General features: G+C 35.9%; 4 protein-coding genes and 1 non-coding gene across 6 annotated transcripts; 1 reads left to right on the top strand and 4 right to left on the bottom strand.

Annotated features, from left to right (window-relative positions):
• Positions 1-1,576: 1,576 nt before the first annotated feature.
• On the top strand, positions 1,577-3,287 carry LOC107791104 (large ribosomal subunit protein eL21x/eL21w). Its single transcript, XM_016613102.2, has 2 exons — positions 1,577-1,897; positions 2,826-3,287. The coding sequence occupies exons 1-2, from the start codon at positions 1,661-1,663 to the stop codon at positions 3,081-3,083; spliced, it is 495 nt and encodes a 164-aa protein (XP_016468588.1). The 5' UTR covers positions 1,577-1,660; the 3' UTR covers positions 3,084-3,287.
• A 593-nt stretch (positions 3,288-3,880) lies between these two features.
• On the bottom strand, positions 3,881-7,838 carry LOC107791098 (probable protein kinase At2g41970). 2 transcript variants are annotated; one of them, XM_016613094.2, is made up of 8 exons: positions 7,210-7,838; positions 6,743-6,946; positions 5,923-6,173; positions 5,713-5,839; positions 5,294-5,567; positions 4,759-4,891; positions 4,593-4,679; positions 3,881-4,468 (listed from the first exon to the last, which is right to left on the bottom strand). In XM_016613094.2, exons 2-8 carry the CDS (start codon positions 6,840-6,842, stop codon positions 4,343-4,345), a joined length of 1,098 nt encoding a protein of 365 aa, XP_016468580.1. In that variant the 5' UTR covers positions 6,843-6,946; positions 7,210-7,838; the 3' UTR covers positions 3,881-4,342.
• Positions 7,839-7,988: 150 nt separating this feature from the next.
• On the bottom strand, positions 7,989-11,037 carry LOC107791103 (E3 ubiquitin-protein ligase SINAT2-like). The gene is made up of 3 exons (XM_016613101.2): positions 10,679-11,037; positions 9,251-9,637; positions 7,989-8,524 (listed from the first exon to the last, which is right to left on the bottom strand). The coding sequence occupies exons 1-3, from the start codon at positions 10,877-10,879 to the stop codon at positions 8,201-8,203; spliced, it is 912 nt and encodes a 303-aa protein (XP_016468587.2). The 5' UTR covers positions 10,880-11,037; the 3' UTR covers positions 7,989-8,200.
• Positions 11,038-12,498: 1,461 nt separating this feature from the next.
• LOC107791102 (DNA-3-methyladenine glycosylase) lies at positions 12,499-18,440 on the bottom strand. Its single transcript, XM_016613100.2, has 6 exons — positions 18,007-18,440; positions 17,816-17,887; positions 15,513-15,636; positions 14,824-14,894; positions 13,172-13,229; positions 12,499-13,095 (listed from the first exon to the last, which is right to left on the bottom strand). The coding sequence occupies exons 1-6, from the start codon at positions 18,394-18,396 to the stop codon at positions 12,932-12,934; spliced, it is 879 nt and encodes a 292-aa protein (XP_016468586.1). The 5' UTR covers positions 18,397-18,440; the 3' UTR covers positions 12,499-12,931.
• Positions 18,441-19,396: 956 nt separating this feature from the next.
• On the bottom strand, positions 19,397-19,478 carry TRNAS-GCU (transfer RNA serine (anticodon GCU)). The gene has a single exon. It is a non-coding gene; the product is annotated as a tRNA-Ser (tRNA).
• Between the last annotated feature and the right edge of the window lie 2,103 nt (positions 19,479-21,581).

Consider the following 21,581-nt stretch of genomic DNA (forward strand, 5'->3'; position numbering starts at 1 on the left):
TACTCGAGCTCAAAATCGAAAATTGTGGAAAATGGGACGAAATCCCATTTGTAGAACTTAAGTTCTGTTTGTCCAGATTTTACCTTATGTGATCGCGTACAATGCTTCGTGATCACGAAGCACATTTTTGGCTGCCCGAATTTTTGCTCTACGCGAACGTGACAGTGCTCTCACGAACGCGAAGCACAATTTCTTAGCCTTCCGCGATCGCGGACATCCTTGTGCGATCGCGTAGTACAAATTTTGTGCTTCAGCTTGTGCCTCATTCCTTATACGCGAACGCGACTTGGCCCTCGCGTTCGCGGTGCTTTCCCTGCTGTCACTGTGCGATCGCGGACATTACTATGCAATCACATAGTTTAAACTTTTCATTAGTGACATTAAGCCTTCGCGATCGCGGACATAGTCACGCGGTCGCATAGAAGGAAGCTAGTACTGTGAAGCACTCGAATTCCAGCTATGTTTTCTTGAACAAAAATGGTCTGAGGCTCGTCTGAAACTCACCCGAGCCCCTCGGGACCTCGTCCAATTATACCAACCAGTCCCATAACATAATACGAACTTACTCGGGGTCTCAAATCACATCAAATAATATCAAAATTATAATTCACACCTCGATTCGAACTTAAGAGTTTCAAACTTTTCAATTTACAAAACTTATGCCGAAACATGTTAAATGAATCCGGAATGACTTCAAATTTGGCACACAAGTCATAAATGACATAACAGAGCTATTTCAATTCCCAGAATCGAATTCTGACCCCGATATCAAAAAGTCAAATCCGTGATCAAACTTTGGAAATATTTAGCCTTTAAATTTCTAGTTTCAGTTAAATGGCCATAACTTGAGTTAGGGACTTCCAAATTAAATTTCGGGCATACGCCTAAATCCCAAATCACGAGATGGACCTATCGGAACTGTCAAAATACTGATTCGGGTCCATTTGCTAAAAATATTGACCAAAGTCAACTTAATTGAGTTTTAAGGCTATATTTTATATTTTAATCAATTTTTCACATAAAAAAATTGCTGAAAATTATACGGACTGCGCACGCAAGTCGAGGAATGATAAAAAGTACTTTTCGAGGTCTTAGAACACAGAATTAATTATTAAATTTAAAGATGACCATTTTGAGTCATCACAAAATCATAATATTTGTATGGATAAAATTCTTTTGAAATATGTGATCTTAAACATATCATAATATTTGTGTGACTCTAAAAGTCTCTCGTTAAGGATATAGTATGAAGTTTAAGTTAAATTTAGAATGGGTTTATTCTTTTTGGAATGGACAAAAAAAATAAGTTCACATAAATTAAAATACAGAGAGTAATAAAGTTTTAAATACTAGCTAAACTCTAATAGGAGGGGGTTAAACTAGCTAGTTTCCAATTTCTTCCATTTTTCTAGCCTAGCATGAGTGAGATTCTGAAAAGTAAACTTGGGTTACGCATTTACACAAACCCAACGAAATTAAAGCCCAAATCACCAATTCAATGTCGATACTATAAAAGGCCCACACATAATCCAGCCCAAACCCATCCAAAACCCTAAATCCACTATATACATTCATCTCTTTGCTTTGCGAAGTAGGGTTTCACTTACTCTCTGCACACACATACAGAGTCGCACACGGCGGAGAGAAGCGGAGGAGGAAAATGCCGGCCGGTCATGGATTAAGGTCGCGTACGAGAGATTCATTCTCTCGTGCATTCAGAAAGAAGGGTACCATCCCACTTTCAACCTACTTGAGGATTTTCAAAATCGGGGACTATGTTGATGTCAAAGTGAACGGTGCTATTCACAAGGGAATGCCTCACAAGTTCTATCATGGCCGTACTGGCCGTATCTGGAACGTCACCAAACGCGCCGTTGGTGTCGAAGTTAACAAGCAGGTCCTCTCTCTCTCTCTCACACACACACACGCACATGAATACAAATATGTGTACTCATTTACTCTTCAATTGTTTGTTGATTTGTAGCTTAAAGTAGTTTATTGATTGTTTGTACTTGTATGTGGAGATAATTTTAGGGTCTGAAGTAGAATGAGATTTTCGTTTTGATTAAAATCAATGAATGGGGATTCATATTGCTGAAATTGACTTAGGGTAGTTTGGGATTGAGTCATAGTTTTGTTGTAAAATTGATGAGAATGTAATAACTGATATTGCATACTAAGCTAATGTGAAGCCTCAGCCTTTGTCAATAGAATGCTAAACGGCTGACAATTATTTGGATGCAATTGTTAATAGTGGGAACTAAAATATTGTGAACAGCTCGAGTTATTCATGCTTGAATTCATTTCTTAACAATTACGTCTTTTTACATAAATAATTTCTGGCATCAAAGAGAAGTTATCAAATGTCAATCAACCAACTATGTTTGATTTCATTTCTAAAAGAATGTAATCTTTATTTCGAAAATTGCGTCGAATATTTAAAAGTTACCAATGTCGATCAATCAATTATCTTTCAACCCCAAACAAATTGGGGTTGGTTGTATGAATTCACTGGTTGTGAATGTAATAATAATGGTTGAGATATATATTTTCATTTGATCATGAAAGCAATGTGGTTTACTCTTCTTTACTAGTGCATTTGTCAGTAATATACTGGATTATCAAAGACATGCTACTTATTTCTGTATTCCTCTTTTTTGGATATTTGGGTGTGGGGAGTGTGGATATTTATTTGCTTGATTTACTAAATTGGAAATTTAATGGACTGAGAGTAGTCTTGGATGTCTGTTCTCCTTGTTTTTGTTTTTTTACGCTTATGCATTGTGCCTATTTAAAAATTTTTTTTTGCTTGCTGTGGATCTCAGGTTCGTAACAAAATCTTAAGGAAGAGGATCCATGTGAGGATTGAACATGTTCAGCTTTCCCGTTGCACTGAAGAAGTCAAAGAAAGGATTAAGAGGAATGACCAGCTAAAGGCCGAGGCCAAGGCTAGAGGAGAAGTTATCAGCACGAAAAGGCAACCCCTAGGACCCAAACCAGGTTTCATGGTTGAAGGCGCTACATTGGAGACTGTTACCCCCATACCATATGATGTGGTTAACGATTTGAAGGGAGGCTACTGATTTTACTTTGTTTATGAGCTGGTGATTATTTACGTGCTCTTTTATGAAATTGAAAGACAGGATTAGTTTTTTGGTGTCACCTCAGACTCTGCTTTTTAGCTATAAATTTTGTTGACATTATCACTGGAAGTCTTCATTGAACTTGTTGCTCCAAATGGAAGTGCAGAATTATCTATTACTAGAACCTATGCATTGATTTAAGAATATTAACCCAGATGTCTATGATTTCACAACCAAATTTAATATCTCACAAAATGTTGTTCTTAAGCGCTTAATTTTGCATGGTCTCTTTTGCAGCGCGTGTATTATTGTGTTAAATGGGCATTGCCCCACTTATTAGGTGACAAACTATGCAGTGATTTTTGCGCAAGTTGTAGAGTTCCATTTCAAACAGTGATTATACTTCGTCACCTCTGTTGCTGCCACAAAGCAGTAAAGATTCACATCATTTGTGTGCTCCTCAAACAATCTAATGTAATGATCAGCCAAATTCAAACTTGGCATTTGATTCCAGCTTTAGCTATTTAGTTGCAATCCTTTTGCCGCGTAGTTAGTGGTTCAATCTTCTTAGCAGAAGGGAAAAGTTTCAATGATGTTAGTTCTGATGAATTTTATTGCTAACATTTGAGCCGCTTTCCCTTAGTTATTACTAGTATTTTCTTAACTAAAAGGAGATTACAGTATGGAACAGGTCTTTATGTTTTTGGATTGTGAATATGAGTTAAAAAAAACTTCAGTTTGATGAACCATTCAAACACCAATTGTGCTGCACTGGGAATAGTGATCTGAAACCAAAGCATGAGGACATGGGTCATGGAATAATTATTCAACAATTACAAGTTCTTGTCGTTCTCTTTTCTAATTTAAACCATGTTTCCCTTTAGAGGCCATTTCGATGAAAATGGTTTGAGTAGTTCTTGTTCAATTAACAACTGATGCATTTGAATCATAAATATTGGCCCCTCAGCGTTCAAACTCACAAAAGGTAAACTTACTGGTATTCATAACCAGTAACATGTCACATATAACCTACTCATGAGAATTTAAACTAAACCCAAAAGTCTCAAACTTTTTCCCTAGGCTTCTATCTGTAGAAGCAGAGAGGATGCAGAGTGCATAACCTTAATGCGTCTGCTATGGTTAGGAGGATAGCTCAAGAATTCCCTTTTTTCAGAGTTCAAGAACATCAATCATGCATAGTTTGTCATAGATTTGTTGAGACAGATGTATTAGTTCTGCTGATTTTAAGCAGACAGTGCCTATGTATTAGACTCTGGTCCTGCTGGTTTTGCATTGAGAAGTGGTTGCAATGCCTTAACGACTATCGTCATATTTGGCCGAAAATCTGCCTCATATTGAACACAAAGTGCTGCAACAGCAGCCATCTGAGAGGAAAGTATACATAAAAGCTATAAGTGGAATGAGCAGTTAGAGAAATGTAACATTAAAGATTAAAGGTTATCCAAGACCTCTTTTAACTAGTTTTTTAGCAAAGATTAGTAAGAAAACCTTAGCAATTGCTTTTGCAGGATAGTCATTATTTAGCTTGGGATCAACACACTGCTTCACTTTGTCTTCACTCAATCTTGGAGTTGCCTGCAGAAAATTTTAGAATGAATCAGTAAACTTGTGGTATGAATAAAGATAATTAGAAAAAGGTAGGATAAGAAGGTACCCATGTAACAAGACTCTGTTGTCCTTTGGGCATTGTATGATCTACTGGCTTCCTTCCTGTCAAGAGTTCTAAGAGAACAACTCCAAAACTATAGACATCACTTTTCTGTGTTATCTGTCCTGTCATTGCATACCTGCACAACAGTATGGTCTTTATATCAATTATCAACTGCTTGTAACAAGTAAAAAAGGACAGCCTGGTGTACTAAACTCCCGCTATGTGCGGGGTCCAGAGAAGGGCCGAACCACAAGGGTCTATTGTACGCGGCCTTACCCTACATTTCTGCAAGAGGCTATTTCGACAGCTCGGACCCGTGACCTCCTGGTCACATGGCAGCAACTTTACCAGTTACGCCAAAGCTCCCCTTCTACTGCTTGTAACAAGTGCTTTAAAAATATTATATCGATACTACATTTCTTTGTGTTTACTATAATGATTAGTTATTTTATAAAGCTTGGTAAACAGACGGACTACGTTGTGAAAATAAGCAGGGGCGCGATTGCAACTTAGAACAAACTCAGAGTGCAAGGCTTACTCTGGTGCATGGTAGCCAAATGTCCCCAAAACTCTAGTCGAATGCAGACGAGCTGCTGTATCGGAAGACTGGTTTGTCAAGTTGAAATCAGCAATTTTTGCTGTAAAATCATCAAAGAGAAGTACATTGCTGGATCTGACATCACGATGCACAATAGGCGGCTGAACTTTTTCGTGTAAGTATTCGAGGCCTTTTGCTGCACCATAAGCAATTTTAACTCTCTCATTCCAGGTAAGAACTGGACCAGGCTCAGCACCTTGTACACCTTTTCTACCTACAACAAAACATCCAACAATCAATTATGATGCTGCAATCTATCTTGCATACATTTGATGCCTTTTGTATGTAAAGCATTAGTCGTTTGTGCAGCGTGCTATTACTGAAGCTCAGCAATATTTTAACAGTTCAGTTTGACATACCATGTAAAACATCATGTAGAGAGCCCATAGCTGCAAACTCGTATACCAAGATTCGATTGTTTGCTTCTAGACAATACCCCATAAGTGTCACAAAATGCTCATGCTTAAGTCTTGAAACCATTGATAACTGCATAGGTAGAAAAAGCAAATTTCATGTAGCATGTTTTTGCCACAAAAAGAAGAGAGAAATGCCATTATTAGGAAATTTACCTGGGCTGTAAAGTCAGAATCTGGTTCTGATGAAGAACTAGTATCCAACTTTTTAATTGCTGCTTGTTGGCCATCGCTTAATTTAGCAAAAAATACGCGTCCATAAGATCCTTCTCCAATCAAAGCTTTTTGACCAAAATTACCAGTCAATTTATTTAGCTCATCCAATGACACAACCGGTATCTCAATTGGTAAAACTTTCTGCGGAGTTCCAGTTTTTGCACCACCCCCTGGTTCTCCTCTATCACTGGCTACAACACCAAAAAAGCTAAACTTTGATATACAAAATACTGGTTTTAGGAGAAGAGGGGGATGGTTCTTCTTATAAGCAAAAAGGGTAGCTCGATACACTAAGCTCCCGCTATACGCGGGGTTCACGGAAGGGTTGGACCACAAGGGTCTATTGTACGCAACATTACCATGCATTTGTACAACCTAAGACTCAGAAGTGAAAGGTATGCTAGTTCATGAGGCACAACTTGCATAAAAAACAATGTGATGCTCTATCTATTATTTCTAAAGTAATGCTCCAGCTTAATATAGGCAGTTTGATCCCAAAACCATAAAGCTATATATAGCTAAGATAATTCTTTCAAGCATATAAAAAGAGAGGGTAGGAGAGCAAATAACATACCCCTACCTGGTGTTTAAATTAAACGTAAATAATTTAATCTTAAAGTTGCAAACTAAAGTGAGAATATATATCACTTAACAATGATTAAATAATAAAAGTGTATATACAAGATGCATGTCTTGTACTTATTGATTTGGAGTAAACACCGGATAGAGGTAAATTTTTTCGAGTAAGGAGCATATATACCACCACCGTAGGGATTGCCGGCTCTAGGAGGGGCTGTATTTTGGTTAGACGGCGGACCACCGCTGTATACGTCTTCTTCTCCACCTCCACAGCACGACATTGTCGTTCAATTATGGAAGGCACAATCTCTCTTCCCAAAATGCTGATTTTATCAATCCATATAATGCTTCCGAGTAAAATTTTATATGTTACACAGCAGATTTCCTATGAAAATTTTAAAAAGATATTGATTAAAATACAGGTCTAACAATAAAAAAAAAATATGTAACAAAAAACCAATAAGACATATGGGGTATTTAGTCCTTGAAAACTGACAATCATGAAAGGAAAGCACCGGAGAAAAGGACATCGTTGTTCTTTATCCCGTTGAACCAAACATGTTTATTTTAGGTGTTTTACTAACTAATTTACAGAATAAAAATTATAATAACAATATTAAAATGATAAATAGGAGAAATATTACGTACCAAAGTTTTTATGGAAAGCAGCAATCTATCTTGGAAAATGAATCTGGGAAAAGGGGGAGACAGAAAGGAGATGGAAGATTGAAAAACAAAGAAAAAGGAGAAAGGAAGTTGCTTAATTGCTTTTATTTCTCTTTCTTGATTTTTTTAATTTTTTTGTTGTTGCTAAATTTCTCTGTTTCTATATTATGGATCTTTGGTAGATTGCAAAGAACGGATTTTTCTGTTTTAAACGGGAAAGTCGCATGGACTCATTTAACCGCTTAAAACCAACACATTTCTACGTACTAACTAGGAGTATATTGTATATACATGCAGTTTTTCCTTTTCCCTTTACTTTTTCTTATTCAAAATATAACAAATGTATTGACAATGAAAATTTCGGTGTTTCTATATATAATTCTTGCCTTAGCATTAATAAATCAAACGACAAACAGCTTTTCCAAATCTCGCTTTTGGCCTATCCCACTCTAAAAATCTCATTATCTTCTTACTCTTAGCTAACACTGAGGAATATACAACAACAACAACCCAGTATAATCTCACTAGTGGGGTTTGGAGAGGGTAGTGTGTACGCAGACCTTACCCCTACCCTGGGGTAGAGAGGCTGTTTCCGATAGACCCTCGACTCCCTCCCTCCAAGAACTCCCTACCTTGCTTTTGGGGTGACTCGAACTCACAACCTCTTGGTTGGAAGTGGAGGGTGCTCACCACTAGAACAACCAACTCTTAAACTGTCACCACAAGTCCATAACCATTTTTTCCTATTAATTGGTAAGAAATAACCAAAACAAGAAATAAATTAACTTTATTTCATGCAAATTAGGTAGTGTATACCTTTTACATCAGAGTGGAATATGACTTAATTATATGCTATCTTCATAAGAGATCCTGAGCTGATATGATATACAACATATGCAAAAAAGGCAAAGTATAAACTTAAGAGTTTCTGAAAAATTGACACTGTACAATTGCCTATGCACTACTAACTTCTCTAGTGCTCTTTCCATATACGACCTGTGACTTTCAATGTAAGCTCTTGTCCATTATTTCCACCAGAAAAGAAAAGTGCCAAGCTTCTTGGAATAATAAGTCCATCTTGACAGTCGCGAACTTTTCTGTGGCTATCTCGGATACTCCTAGGAATACCTTGCCATGTCAATTTACGGCCAAAACCACAAACTTCTAGACTATAGGCGAACATTTTGGCTTCATTGTCCTCGCCCATAAAACGTAGAAAGGCCATGTAAACTGGTGTCATACCAAGTGAAAATGCCTCAAAGTGCAAGCAGAACTGTTTTCCATAACAGTCGAAAACCTGCATTGTGTAACAGATGTCATTGAGCAGTCTGTGAATCCAGGAATTTCCTCAAGGGTGTTCGAACTTGAAAGAAGTTAAAAAAATTCCCCACAAAGAGTGTTCAATATATGTTATGTACCTCTAAAACTTGATATTTTACCTATATATACAGTGTAATATACAGTCAATTGACTACCCTAACCAAAGTGTGGCTTCGCCCATGTGTGAGTCATAACATAGAAATGTAAGGCTTTTGTAACGATACAGTCTTTCTTTAAAGAAGAATACAAACATTTACTAACAAATTTATAAAAAGAGAAATAGTCTGTTTTAGCCTGAGAGAAGTACAAAATCCCCCACCCCCCTTTCAAATTTTTTTTTTGACAGAAGTACTACTCTCTTCGATCTAAAAAGATTATTTTAGTTTGACTTAGCACAAACTTTAATAAAGAAGAGAAAACTTTTGAGATATGTGGTCTTAAATAAGACCTAACATTTGTCCGGCCATAAAACTTTTAAAACTTATGGTCTGAAACGTGACATATCTCTTGTGTGGCTATAAATGCTTCTTATTAAGGAAATTTTGAAAGGTGCCAATCTTTTTTAAACTGACTAATAAGGAAATAGTGCTAATCTTTTTGAAACAGAGGGAGTAGCATTTTGAACATCATCAGTTGGAAAACAAGGCATTTGATACATTAAAACAGCATTTACCACTAACTGTTAAAAGTAGCAGAGACTTACTGTGAGCATCCATATTGCATTCTCAACTTCCTCTGGATTTGATTTGACATATCGATGATTGAAAGTGCATCCAAAATGCATATCAATCTTGTGGTCCTCCTTAAGATGTAACATGAGTGTTGGAATGTCCCCTTTTATGGAGCACTCTGATCCAGCATATGGACAATGGTAAGGCCGAAATTTACAACGTTGTTCATGTTTGAGCTTCCGATAGTAGGGTAATATTTTGTGACAGCCAAGATTTTGATGTCTGCAGGGCAATTCCAATGACTCTGCTACTTTCTCCAAGGCTAAACACCTTATGTTTCCAAGTTCAACTTGGCAAGTAGGACAGCAATTATGTGCTCCAGACTTGCAGTTGGTGCATAGTGTATGGCCATTTGGACACTACATGGATTATATAATATGAGATAAAAAGATTGGAATACAAAATACAAGTGCTTATCTATCAACAAATAAAGCTATGTTTATAGGTCTTCTACAAGCAATCTGTTGTAGAAGTAATAAACTTCTTCATTATAGGTGATATCTAGAGTTTGTTCAACAGTTTTCAACATGTTTAGAGCTCATGTGAATCTAACTACTAGCATCGGTCCTGGTAAAGACCCCTCTTTCGTTCAAGCAAAGGGCGCCTAACCTGAAAGAGGAAAACAGTAGTAAAATACTCCATCCGTTACAATTTCTATGAACCTATTTCCTTTTTAGTCCGTGCCAAAAAGAATGACCACTTACCATATTTGGAAACCATTTAACTTCGTGCAATGATTTATAGCCACACAAAATATATGTTCCTCACTTTACACCATAAGTTCAAAAGTTTTTTCTTTTTTCTTAAATTTCGTGCTTAGTCAAGTAGGTTAATATAAACTGAAACGGAAGGAGTATATGTTTATGAGCTGGAAATTCAACAAAGAAACAGAGGTTCAAAATTTACCCCTTCTGCACTCAGGTGGATAGTTTGGAAAGAAAGAAATTGGAGAAATCTTGCAAATTCTTATTTCACTCACATATAAACACTTCTTCGTATACTCTTGGATTACATTCAGTATCCCAACTGTATAGATGACTGGGTTCTAGACAGCTATAGTATCTTAATGTGATGTATTAACCCCAGAATATCCATACTATGTCACAACTATTGTTATAAACCTAATGTGCAGTTTCATAGTATAAACTTCAAATTGCAACCCAATTTTTTCTAGAGGAGGTTAGCAAAAGCGACCCCTTGTAAGTTACTATGTTGAGTCATCTTTCTTCTGCCTAAGTCTTGGTTGACAAAGTCGCCTGGCAACTGTACCGGTGGGAGACTACACGTTAAAACAGTCTAGGCGCGAGCAAGTTAGTCCAGTCACAACCATTACAAAGAAAAGAATAGATATAAAGAATTTGATAGCATATGTGAACAATCACATAAAGAGGAGTATTAACCTGGTAAACTGGAGGATACATGGACCTTGTGCAGATTGGGCACTCAAGCAACTCATGAACACTATGAATTGAAGACTTTCTAAACTTTTCACCAAGATATGTAATACTTTTCTCTAGCTGTGTATTTGTTGTGTCACAACTTGTAAAATTTTGCCATGTTTCTATAATTTCTTTGCAACTAGCACCACCTCCAGGAGCCATTCTAAACTTAGATGATATACTTCTATTTGCACCACTTAAATAGCCAAAGATTAAACACTGTAAATTGCTGACTTGGTGAGTCTAGTCTCTGGTCTCTATAGACAGAGTTGAAAGACTAGAAAATCAAAGAGAGGAAGCAACGTTAAAATTACGCAAAGAATACCATATATACTGGTAGAAGTTCAGATGCTCATTTTGACTTAGTTTTTAGTGGGGAATAGACAAAATCAGAGAAACAGTGAACCAGTAATTATTGAGTGGGGACTTAGTCTGCTATTTTTTTATTAGCTCTATATGTCTTGTTTTTTCTCATTTGGGTAGATGAGGTAGGTAGAACTTTGAACTAATTTAGACCAAATAGATTCTTTCAACAACCTAATCACAAAATTAAAAATGAGCTTTTTTAGCTTATTGGTTATCTCAAACTCAAAGAAACAACAGATGACCAAACACAAACTCCAAAATATATAAAGCTGAAAAAATATTTTAGATGCATTCATCTGTTTAGGTGGTTTAATACATCCATTTGGCAAAAAATATTTTCAGAATAAGAAGACTTGAACCAGGCCTCAGCAGTCAAATATGAATGTATATTTTCTAGCACCCAAATACTTGCTATTACGGCAGATTTTTCATATGCGGTATCAACATTTGAAGAAATGAACAAATTATTATAATAATTTTATCGGGACTATTTTTATACTTATACAATATTTCCGTTCTGCTTATAATCTATATATTCATATTTAGCAAAAAATCGACTAAGCGGTGTGTCGTAACACCATATGGGGCAAGGTGTATCAACCTTCGCCCAACTAGCATATGTATCGAGTAATTTTGAAAATTCTAATTTCTTATGATTTTTATTCATTTCATTGACAATCGATTTTGGGTGCATTCTTTTTTTCTAGAGTTTATTTTGTGCTCCTTTTTTTGAGCTATAAAGTAAGCACATACATCGTTCGGCAAATGAAAAGCTCCATACTTGTTGGGTACCACAAAACTATAATAATAGAACTGTCATATAAGACATATATACTATATTCACATTTCACACAGAGACAATTCAATGAATCCAGTGCTTTTAAATGATATTAACGAAAAAGACGAAAAGATAGGTCTTATATAGTTTTATCTTGTCATCAAGCATCTTTCTTGCAATCAACCATTACTTTCATGTTTAAAGTTTAAACACAAAATGGGTTTTTTGCGGAAAGCTCAATTGCCCGTTCACAACAAGACAAAAAGGTTTTATATACAGATTTGGATTTTCTTGGTTATCTCCTTGCGTTTCAACGACATATTTTCTATATTTGAAAATAATTAACTTTGCACTTCCCATATTTAACTTTGCACTTCCCATATTATTCTTATTGAGAGGCTTTTATAGCCATACAAATGTTATGGTATGTTTAAGGCCACAAGTTTTAAAAGTTTGTCACACAAATACTATGACATGTTTAATACCACAAGTTTGAAAATTCTTTCTTTATTTTTTTACAATCCGTGCCGATTCAAACTATGTCAAATAGATTGGGACGGAGAGAGTATCATTGTAAAATCGAGTTAGATCATTTTTTTAACTAATTAGGTAAGATAATCCAACACAATGTGGCATATTTTTGCATGTAACCAAGAACACGATTGAGATATACGCAGAGTCAACCAAAATATACACAAAAAAGTGGTTAACCTGAGAGAGTGGACTATAAATCCTATACAATAGGCAACTGTTTGATTACTTTCTCACTTTTCCACTCCCCCGGGGGGTGGAGGCGGATTCGTGTTCCGTTGTTGATGCGCTAAAGAGGTCTGAGAGTCTTTTTAGGGGCACTGATCCATGAAGAACCGGCAACTGCAAATCTCCACAATGCGCATGTAACCAAGAACACGATTGAGATATACGCAGAGTCAACCAAAATATACACAAAAAAATGGTTAACCTGAGAGAGTGGACTATAAATCCTATACAATAGACAACTGCTTGATTACTTTCTCACTTTTCCACTCCCCCGGGGGGTGGAGGCGGATTTGTGTTCCGTTGTTGATGCGCTAAAGAGGTTTGAGAGTTTTTTTAGGGGCACTGATCCATGAAGAACCGGCAACTGCAAATCTCCACAATGCATTAGCATGCTCTGGCAAAGCATACTCTATACCGACTCTAGGACCAACTAGTATCTCATCTGGTTCTGGCCCATCTAAGAGTTCTAGACCACCTGTCATACGCATAGAGTAGGCGGGAGTTTCATATAGTCGCCAAAATTTGAAAAATGGAACTCAGAGAATGCTTACCGGCAGTATATAGGGCATGGCTAGACCATTCTGTTGATAGTCCTAATGCCTGACCAACCTACAAAATGACACCAATTACACTATCATGTAAGTTTGTGATGACTGCAAATCATTTCTTTACGGAAATGAAACATATACAAGTGATCTCAGCAATTGTTTTGAGGTGATACAGCAGGGATATGACCGACAAGTACTTTCAAATGTTTCTACTAACTTAGATATTAATTTTACTTTCTATTTCTTACCATGCTCATCTTCAAATGGAAGGTTGTTCATACTTGAGAAAGCTCAAGCTCTGAAACTATATATGCTAATGGCAGAATGACCTGAAGAGCTCAATGCCTGAAGTGAAGACTATTCTCCTTAGTCAGAATCCACTAGGTTAGACAGAAAACATATCTCACCTCTTACGTATCATTATATACTAATGTTCTATATGAACCAAGAAGGGAAAACTTCGAGTAACGGTAAAGTTGTCTCCGTGTGACCTATACGTTACGGGTTCAAGCCGTAGAAGTAGCCACTAATGCTTGCATTAGGTTAGGCTGTCTACATCACACAGCTTTGGGTGTGGCCCTTCCCCGGACCCTGCGTGAACGCGGGATGCCTTGTGCACCGAGCTAAAAGAAAAAAGAAAAAGTTCAATACGAACCAAATTTTGTTCCTTATAAAGAGCGGAATTTGCATTTTTCCAAGCCATTTTTTGCAATTTGCTAGAACGTCTCAAATTGCTCATACTACTACTATGACTTGTATAACAAACTTCTTCCAACCTGGATATACCAACCAAGCTTCCAGAAATTGCAAGTAATATTTTCCTAATACTGAAATATTAGAACTATGCTTCTCTAAATGTAAGCAATGGAATTCAAGTAGAGACAATTGCATTTCGCCTTTCCACCGAAATGAAAAGTATTTGGATGGAGATGACCATAAACTAAAATTGGATGCTTCCATAGCTACAGTTGAGATTCACAATGAGGGCCTCTATAAATCTACAAGACCGCAAGAAACTCATCAAGGAAGTTAATAAACTGAAAACTCAAATTAGTCATATAGCCAATACAGAAAGAATCCTCAATTTATACCTTTAAATGATATTTACTCCATTGAACATGATATTTCAGATATCACAACTATCATCTGAAACTCAGATTACTCTTAGCCAGTGAAAACAACCATTGTCCAGTGACTCGATGTAAAAAGGAATCCAATGGAAGCTTAAAACATCACAATTGCCAAAAATATAAAACCCATCCAACAAGGAACAAATGGTCAGATAAAGGCCCTAAGGACATTTCATAAGCAAAGGTTTCATGAATGCACGATGTTTTGCTACCCATGACACATGCGGCAGATATCTAGAAAAACGTAGTTGTACTCGATAGTACTTGTTTTAATTTTTAATGCATAAAGAAACTCCCAAGGATTCCTGGAAAAGGCAGAGTAGGAGATACTAGAGACTAGTGTCCTTGAACCAAATAAAATAGGTTCAAGCTAAATTCAATAACACAAAGCCAAACTCTTTTGATATGGACTTAAATCAAGTAAGGGGACTAAACTCTAGGTAATCTTTAAGAAAGTTTTGTTCAATATAATGATGTTAAACAAGTAACTTAAGTTTTTATAACCCAACAAAGGTCATAACTTACCTTTCCAGGACCTGCAAGAAGAATAGGCTTCTCATTTTCTAAACCCCGGCGCTGCTGAATAGTACCCAAACCTGCAGTGTTTAGTCCATTATCATTGAAGAAAACCCTAAATGGTATTTTGACTTCGTTTAAAATAATAAACTAGCCTAAGTGTCCAAGCACGCAGAACTTGAGAGAGAAGATCATCATAACTGGGTGTCGGTGAAGTGTGCTTCAATTTCAATGTGTGTCTATATAACCTTGCTTTCCATTTGTCATGCAAGCATGGGAATTCCAATTCATGGATCAAAGTTGAACTCATGATATTCAAACAGTTATAGCAGATGTTTATCTTCCCTGGCCATAGCTCCGACTATCTTAATATTGGTTGATGAAATCAACTAAACCAGACAAGTTTTAGTTAATTATTTTAAAAGAACCAGAATATTCAAGAACTACAGTTGCTTCAGTAATATTTCATTGGATGCATTTAGCTACACCTATACTATCATTTAATTGTTTTTCTCGAGGTGCACGAATGCAACAAATGTAAAAAAATAAACCTTCGCAGAGTGAAGAGTGACTTTGACGAACGCATGCATTGAACTGCAGTGGGGCTAAAGAGATCAAATAGAACATATCAAACTGAACTGGGGAACAAATTTACAACTATAAAACGTAGGAGTATGAGAGTATGTAATTCAGTTTACCACTGATGGGAGCACATGAACGAATCAAAACAGCTGCTCCAATTCCTTCCTTATCTGCTACAACATTGAGCATCATGTGCAAACCATAGCAGAGGTAGACATACGCATGACCACCAGGACCAAACTATCAATCACAAATTATTAGAAAATTTAGAAGACACCCCCAATATTATGCTCTATAACATATACTAATAGATGTCATGGCACAGTGCCACAAAGAAATGAATAATAATTCAGTTATAAAGAACACATTGAAATGTTTCATATGGCTCCAAAAACTAATACACACTCACTGTGCTCACAAAAGGATATGTCCAACTCTACATTGATTTATACTTCAGACAAAGAGCAAGAAATTCATGATTGTAAATGTTTTTTCCACCATAAAACAATCTAATTTCTTCTTGTAAGCAACTACTTCCTACATTCTACTCCAGAAACTCTGGAGATTTGTCCAACTTCTAGTCACAAGTTTAAATACACAATGGTATCAGCTTTCGTATGGTTTATGTTAATCAATATGTAGTGCAGGACAGCAATAACATTTTTTCTATGGGTAAGTGCGGCAATATATTTGATGACAGACACTGCACATCATATCTCCAGGTCCAACATAATGAGGTGGCCAGGTGATTCCCTTTAAAAGTAGTAAACAAGTACTTGCGCAATAGAACGAAACCCATCTATTATCTTGCATAAATTTTATATTAGAGAATTTAAAAAAAGGAAAATGTCAAACTCGAGTTAACCGCTCGTTTAAAAGCTCCACATTCTTGTTTATATATGTCTGCAACAAAATTTGAACACACTTTCTTCTGAGTATACAAAAACAAGGGTGATATATACTCTGAAAGTTTGGGAGAGGGTGGTGGAGATCCAGGTAAGGAAGAGTGTGTCCATTTCCAGAGAACCAATTTGGATTCATGCCGAGGCGATAGACCACTGAAGCCATTTATCTTGTGAGGAGATTGGTGGAGCAGTATAGGGAGAAGAAAAAAAACGAATTGCATATGGTGTTTATTGACCTAGAAAAAGCATATGACAAAGTCCCTATAGATGTTTTATTTCGGAGGCTAAAGGTGTACTTGTAGCATACATTAGGGCAATTAATGACATGTATGATAGAGCCAAGACCCGGTTTAGGACAGTGAGAGGTGACTCGGGATACTTTCCAGTAGAGATGGGGTTACACCAGGGTTCACCTCTTAGTCCGCTTTTGTTTACCTTGGTGATGGATGTATTGACGCGCTACATTTAAGGGGAGGTACCACGGTGCATGTTATTTGCAGAAGATATAGTACTAATTGACAAGACACGAGGCGGAGTTAGCACTAGGCTGGAGGTGTGGAGACAAACCCTGGAATTTAAAGCTTTCAAGTTGAGCAGAACCGAGACTGAATACTTGGAGTGCAAGTTCAGTGACGCTACCCAAGAAGTTGATGTGGAAGTGAGGCTGGATTCACAAGTCATCCCTAAGAGAGACAGCTTCAAGTACCTTGGACCAGTAATGCAAGGCAATGGTGAGATACGATGATGTCACACATCGTATTGGAGCAACGCGGATGAAATGGAAGCTAGCATATGGTGTTTTGTGTGATAAAAATGTGCCACCAAAACTTATGGATAAGTTCTACAAAGTGGTGGTTAGACCGACTATGTTGTATGGGGCGGAGTATTGGCCAGTCAAGAACTTCTCGCATACGTTGAGATGGTTTGGGCATGTAAAGAGTAGGTGTCTAGATGCCACAGCGAGGATGTGTGAGAGATTGACAATGGTAGGTCTGAGGAAAGACAGAGGTAGGCTGAAGAAGTATTGGGAACAGGTAATTAGACAGGACGTAACATATCTTCAGCTTACATACGACATGACTCTTGATAAGCTGGTGTGGAGGGCGAGTATTAGGACAGAAAGCTAGTAGGCAGTTGCACATATTTCTTTTCCTTCCAGTAGTAATAGCGTTAATCTAGTATTTCCATATTCTTAAAATTCTATTACTACCTGATGTCGCTTGTGTTTTGACTGTTCTACTTTACTGTTGTTGTTATTGACTCCCTGACTTTTACACTATAGCATTTCTTCTCTATACTATCGTATTTTGCATGCTTGCTTGGAGCCGAGAGTCTGTCGGAAATAACCACTCTACCTGCACAAGGTAGGGGTAAGGTTGCGCACTATCATTCCCAGACCCCTACTTGTGGGATTACGCTGAGTTTGTTGTTGTCGTTGTTGTTACACTTTCTTCTCAGCATTCACCACTAATGTAAAGCAAATGACTCAAAAATAGCAGCTTTAAGAATCTTACAACAGGAGCAGTCCTAGCTGTTTTGCCAAATCGACCATGACAAGCTGAATCATTTGGCCTGTAAGCTTCCACCTATCAAACAAGTTCATTTAACAACACAAACATCAGCCCCATTAATGAAACGACCAAATTCAACAACCATTAAAGCAGGCCAAACACATTAAATGAAGAACATAAATAACATTAAAAACCTCAGTTATTTGAAGAACCACATCATCTCTCCTAAGGAACTTGCCAAGCAAACGAGGGGCAAGATCAAGTGCATCAATTTGGTAAAAATCTTGGGTCAAGATTGGATTTTTATTCAAGAAAGCTATAAGGGTAGTGTTAATTTGAGGGATTGGGAGGTTTTCTTGAGATTCTGAGTTGGGTTTTGAATCTTTTGATTTGGGCTTGTTTTTTACTTTAATGATTGTGGTTTTGGATGATGAAGCTTTGGTTTTGGTGGTGATTTTTTGGACAGTAATTTTGTGATTTGTATCATTTTTTAGGCAATGGGGTTTCTTCATTGGATTAATATTAGTATTAACTGGAGAAACAAATAGCAGACGAGCGGGCAGCTTAGAGGAGAACCATAGCATATGGGAATTTGCTGGGCGGAAAGAACTTTGTCAATTCCAATTGAGGTTTTAAAATAAGTTACTACTACAAAGTAAACATTTTCAAATTTGTAATTTATATTTTATTTAAGTAATTAAGAAATGGCTGTTGGTCTTAGAAACAGACTTCTGTTTGATTTTTTACATGTATAAAAAGTGTAAACTAATACTATGAGTCAAGTAAAAGCAGTGGCGAAACCAGAAATTTTACAAAGAGTATTCAAATTTTAACCTATACGTAAAATATTTTTCAGATGAATGAATGCATCAATTTTGTTTTTTAATATTGCCACTTTGCATTTTTTTAAAAATTCATCATTCATCCAACTTATAAAGTCATTCTTGATAAATTTCATTGCTGAAAGACTCTTTCAACGATTGCCCTAGAAAACTGAACACTCTTTAATGTTAAACTGCTTATCTCAATCATTTTAAATGTGTTTAAAATTTAATTTATATCCCTTTATTACAATATTTAAGCTATAACCACAGCATAATTTTCTAACCATGGGTGTTCAAGTGAAAACCCTTGGTCAAGTGTAGCTACGCCAATGAGTGAGACGTTCTTTCATTTTTCTAGAGTTTACGGATTCGAAAAGGGTGCATTTATCAAGCTAGTATTATTAGTGTCATTTGGATAACCATTTACAATTGAAATAAATAAGAATATTTTTAAAAAAAAATTGTGGAAAACAATCTGTGTTAGCATGATTATTTGTCAAAAATAAGTTTTGGAATAGGATCGTGTTAAGGTTGTATATTTACCAATATAAAAAGTCTGAAATTGCAACCTATTACTTGACAAAACTTTCAATCAAATTCTCACGTAATTAAAACAGTTTATGTTATGTAATTTTTTTTTATGTATCCATATAATAACATGCATTAGACTAACATAATAAGTTTGGATAAAAACAATACAAAAAATAAAAATACAGACTGTTCATTATTTGAATTAACCAAAAAAAGATAATAGAAAATACGTCGCCTGAGAGATTCGAACTCTCGCGGGGAAACCCCATGTACTTAGCAGGCACACGCCTTAACCACTCGGCCAAAGCGACGCTTGTGATACAGGATGGAGGTCTTATTTCTAGTATTTCTGGAATCCCTGCGCTACGTGCTAAGAGCCCGTTTGGACGTAAGAATTTGTTCGTTTTTTTTTTCCGAAAAATTTTCGCTTTTTTTCGAAATCAGTGTTTGGCCATAAAATTTTCAATTTTTACTTGAAAATGAATTATGAAATTTTTCGAAAAATTTGAAAAACTCCAAAAAGCTGTTTTTCAAAATTTTCACATGACTCACAAAACTTCAAAAACAACCCAAAATTATATTTATGTCCAAACACAACTCTAATTTTCAAATACCATTTTCACTGGAAAAACTTTTTACTTTTTTTTTGGAATTTTACAATTCTTATGTCCAAACGCCCACTAAATTCTAAATATTTGATTCCTTGTTTCATTTTCCTGCATCTTTATTTCTATTCGTACATGGCTTCAAAACAAATAAATCTTTGCCGTGGGAGATTGATGCCTCTTGAGGTATCCTTTTGATGGGTTATTCCTTTTTCTGTATTTTTTATCCAGTACTTAATTAGACTCTTGTGGTCTGGCTCTTCCTCGGACTTCGCGCATAGCGGAAGCTTAGTGATCCGGGCTGCCCTTTTTTTACTTAATTAGACTGTGGGAGAAAATCTTCGTCTTGGTTCTTTGAAATTGCTACTGTTGAGAAATCTCAATATTGAGACATTTTTGCTTTCCGAACTTTCACTATCACCCTCTTATGTTTTTAGATAAGTAGAAACATTTGCAAATTTAAAATGTATTTCTCTAAATTTGCATCTGATGCCTAGTATTGATAGAAAAACCAGCTAAAGAAAGTGTATTTTGTAACAGATTAAGGAGCACGAGGAATGTGTCCTTAATTGTATACTGATGGTAAACTATCAACCTCTTTGATCATTTCTTTTCACTTTTTCGATTACCTTATTCTACAAGATAATTAATAGTACTCACATAATTAATGCCATGCATGCGTCTTGGTTTTTTATTCATTTGTTACTCATCTTTTTTATTTTGGCAGAAAAACATGACAGTTCAGAATTTCTTTTGAGTCATTTCATATTTTTCTATTTTTTCTTGTTTTCTACAAAATTCAATTGAGTTTTTAAAGGAATATTAGTCGGTGGAGAAAAAGTGGTTAGAAGATCAAGGTCTTGAATGAAATCTGTCTCCTCCTCTTCTTTTGTCATTGTCCTCCTTCAATTATATAAAGGTGGGGTATTTTAAGATTTTGAGCTAGCTAGTGTATAAACTTTTCTGTACATGTGATTTTAAAAACAACTCATTAGTGGAAACAAAACAAGTCATTCTTATCTGTATTTCTTAACTTATTGCTCGTCAATCAATTAAATAACACTTAGTTTTCGCATCTGTATATGCTTAATTAGTTGGGTACTTCACAAAATAATTCCTGGCCCTTCACCAGATTTGATTTCAATCATTTTGGATTTATCATAACTTGAAAATAATTCCTCTTGCGAGTTGCGATCATCATTTATTAACTCAATCCTAGAAAAAGTACCTCATTTTAGCATTTCAAAAGTCGAACAAAATCATTATTTGGCGGGTAAATTTCACATTATGGGTCGAATGAATCATGTTGGCTTCGGTCATTCCTATTTTAATTGAGTTATTATTTATTAGATTGAAAATAAAAAATAAAAAACCCGGAATAAGAAAATACTATCGAAAAATTGTGTTTTTCGGTTATTATGATTTTTGTGTAAGTTAGTGAAGTTTTATGATTTTTATGTGAGAAAACAAAGTTATATAACTTTGGTGAAAAAAATTCATAGTTATGTGATCATTTGTGAAATTTACCCTTATTTACCTGATATTTAAGTTTCGCACATTAATACTTCATTATTATTTTTTAATGGAAGAGTGTTTTGACTTTTTCAAGATAAATAAATCAATGTTACATTAGATTTGAAGTTAAAAATGACATTTAGTGAACTTGGTTTCAGAATCGGAGTAAGTCAACCCTTTTAAAAATTTGCAACTTTTATAAGTATATACTTATGTTTTAGAAATTCTAGATCTGCGTCTCTTCGGGCACGTACTTATTTATCTATACGACACTATAGCAAGCTTCAATTTTAC

Source organism: Nicotiana tabacum, chromosome 24 (genome assembly GCF_000715075.1).
Source record: "Nicotiana tabacum cultivar K326 chromosome 24, ASM71507v2, whole genome shotgun sequence".
Taxonomy (NCBI): domain Eukaryota; kingdom Viridiplantae; phylum Streptophyta; class Magnoliopsida; order Solanales; family Solanaceae; genus Nicotiana; species Nicotiana tabacum.

What these genes read in the sequence shown, in the direction of transcription:
- LOC107791104 (XM_016613102.2), top strand. Translation starts at nt 1,661, where the DNA reads ATGCCGGCCGGTCATGGATTAAGGTCGCGTACGAGAGATTCATTCTCT. An exon ending in GTGTCGAAGTTAACAAGCAG is followed by an intron (nt 1,898 to 2,825) that starts GTCCTCTCTCTC and finishes TGTGGATCTCAG; the next exon opens with GTTCGTAACAAAATCTTAAG.
- LOC107791098 (XM_016613094.2), bottom strand. Translation starts at nt 6,842, where the DNA reads ATGTCGTGCTGTGGAGGTGGAGAAGAAGACGTATACAGCGGTGGTCCG. An exon ending in ATTCTGACTTTACAGCCCAG is followed by an intron (nt 5,840 to 5,922) that starts GTAAATTTCCTA and finishes CTACCTATGCAG; the next exon opens with TTATCAATGGTTTCAAGACT. An exon ending in AACAGAGTCTTGTTACATGG is followed by an intron (nt 4,680 to 4,758) that starts GTACCTTCTTAT and finishes AATTTTCTGCAG; the next exon opens with GCAACTCCAAGATTGAGTGA.
- LOC107791103 (XM_016613101.2), bottom strand. Translation starts at nt 10,879, where the DNA reads ATGGCTCCTGGAGGTGGTGCTAGTTGCAAAGAAATTATAGAAACATGG. An exon ending in TGTATCCTCCAGTTTACCAG is followed by an intron (nt 9,638 to 10,678) that starts GTTAATACTCCT and finishes TAATCCATGTAG; the next exon opens with TGTCCAAATGGCCATACACT. An exon ending in ATGCAATATGGATGCTCACA is followed by an intron (nt 8,525 to 9,250) that starts GTAAGTCTCTGC and finishes TACACAATGCAG; the next exon opens with GTTTTCGACTGTTATGGAAA.
- LOC107791102 (XM_016613100.2), bottom strand. Translation starts at nt 18,396, where the DNA reads ATGCTATGGTTCTCCTCTAAGCTGCCCGCTCGTCTGCTATTTGTTTCT. An exon ending in TGGTTCTTCAAATAACTGAG is followed by an intron (nt 17,888 to 18,006) that starts GTTTTTAATGTT and finishes CTTGTTTGATAG; the next exon opens with GTGGAAGCTTACAGGCCAAA. An exon ending in TTCTTGCAGGTCCTGGAAAG is followed by an intron (nt 13,230 to 14,823) that starts GTAAGTTATGAC and finishes GTCATTTTGTAG; the next exon opens with GTTGGTCAGGCATTAGGACT.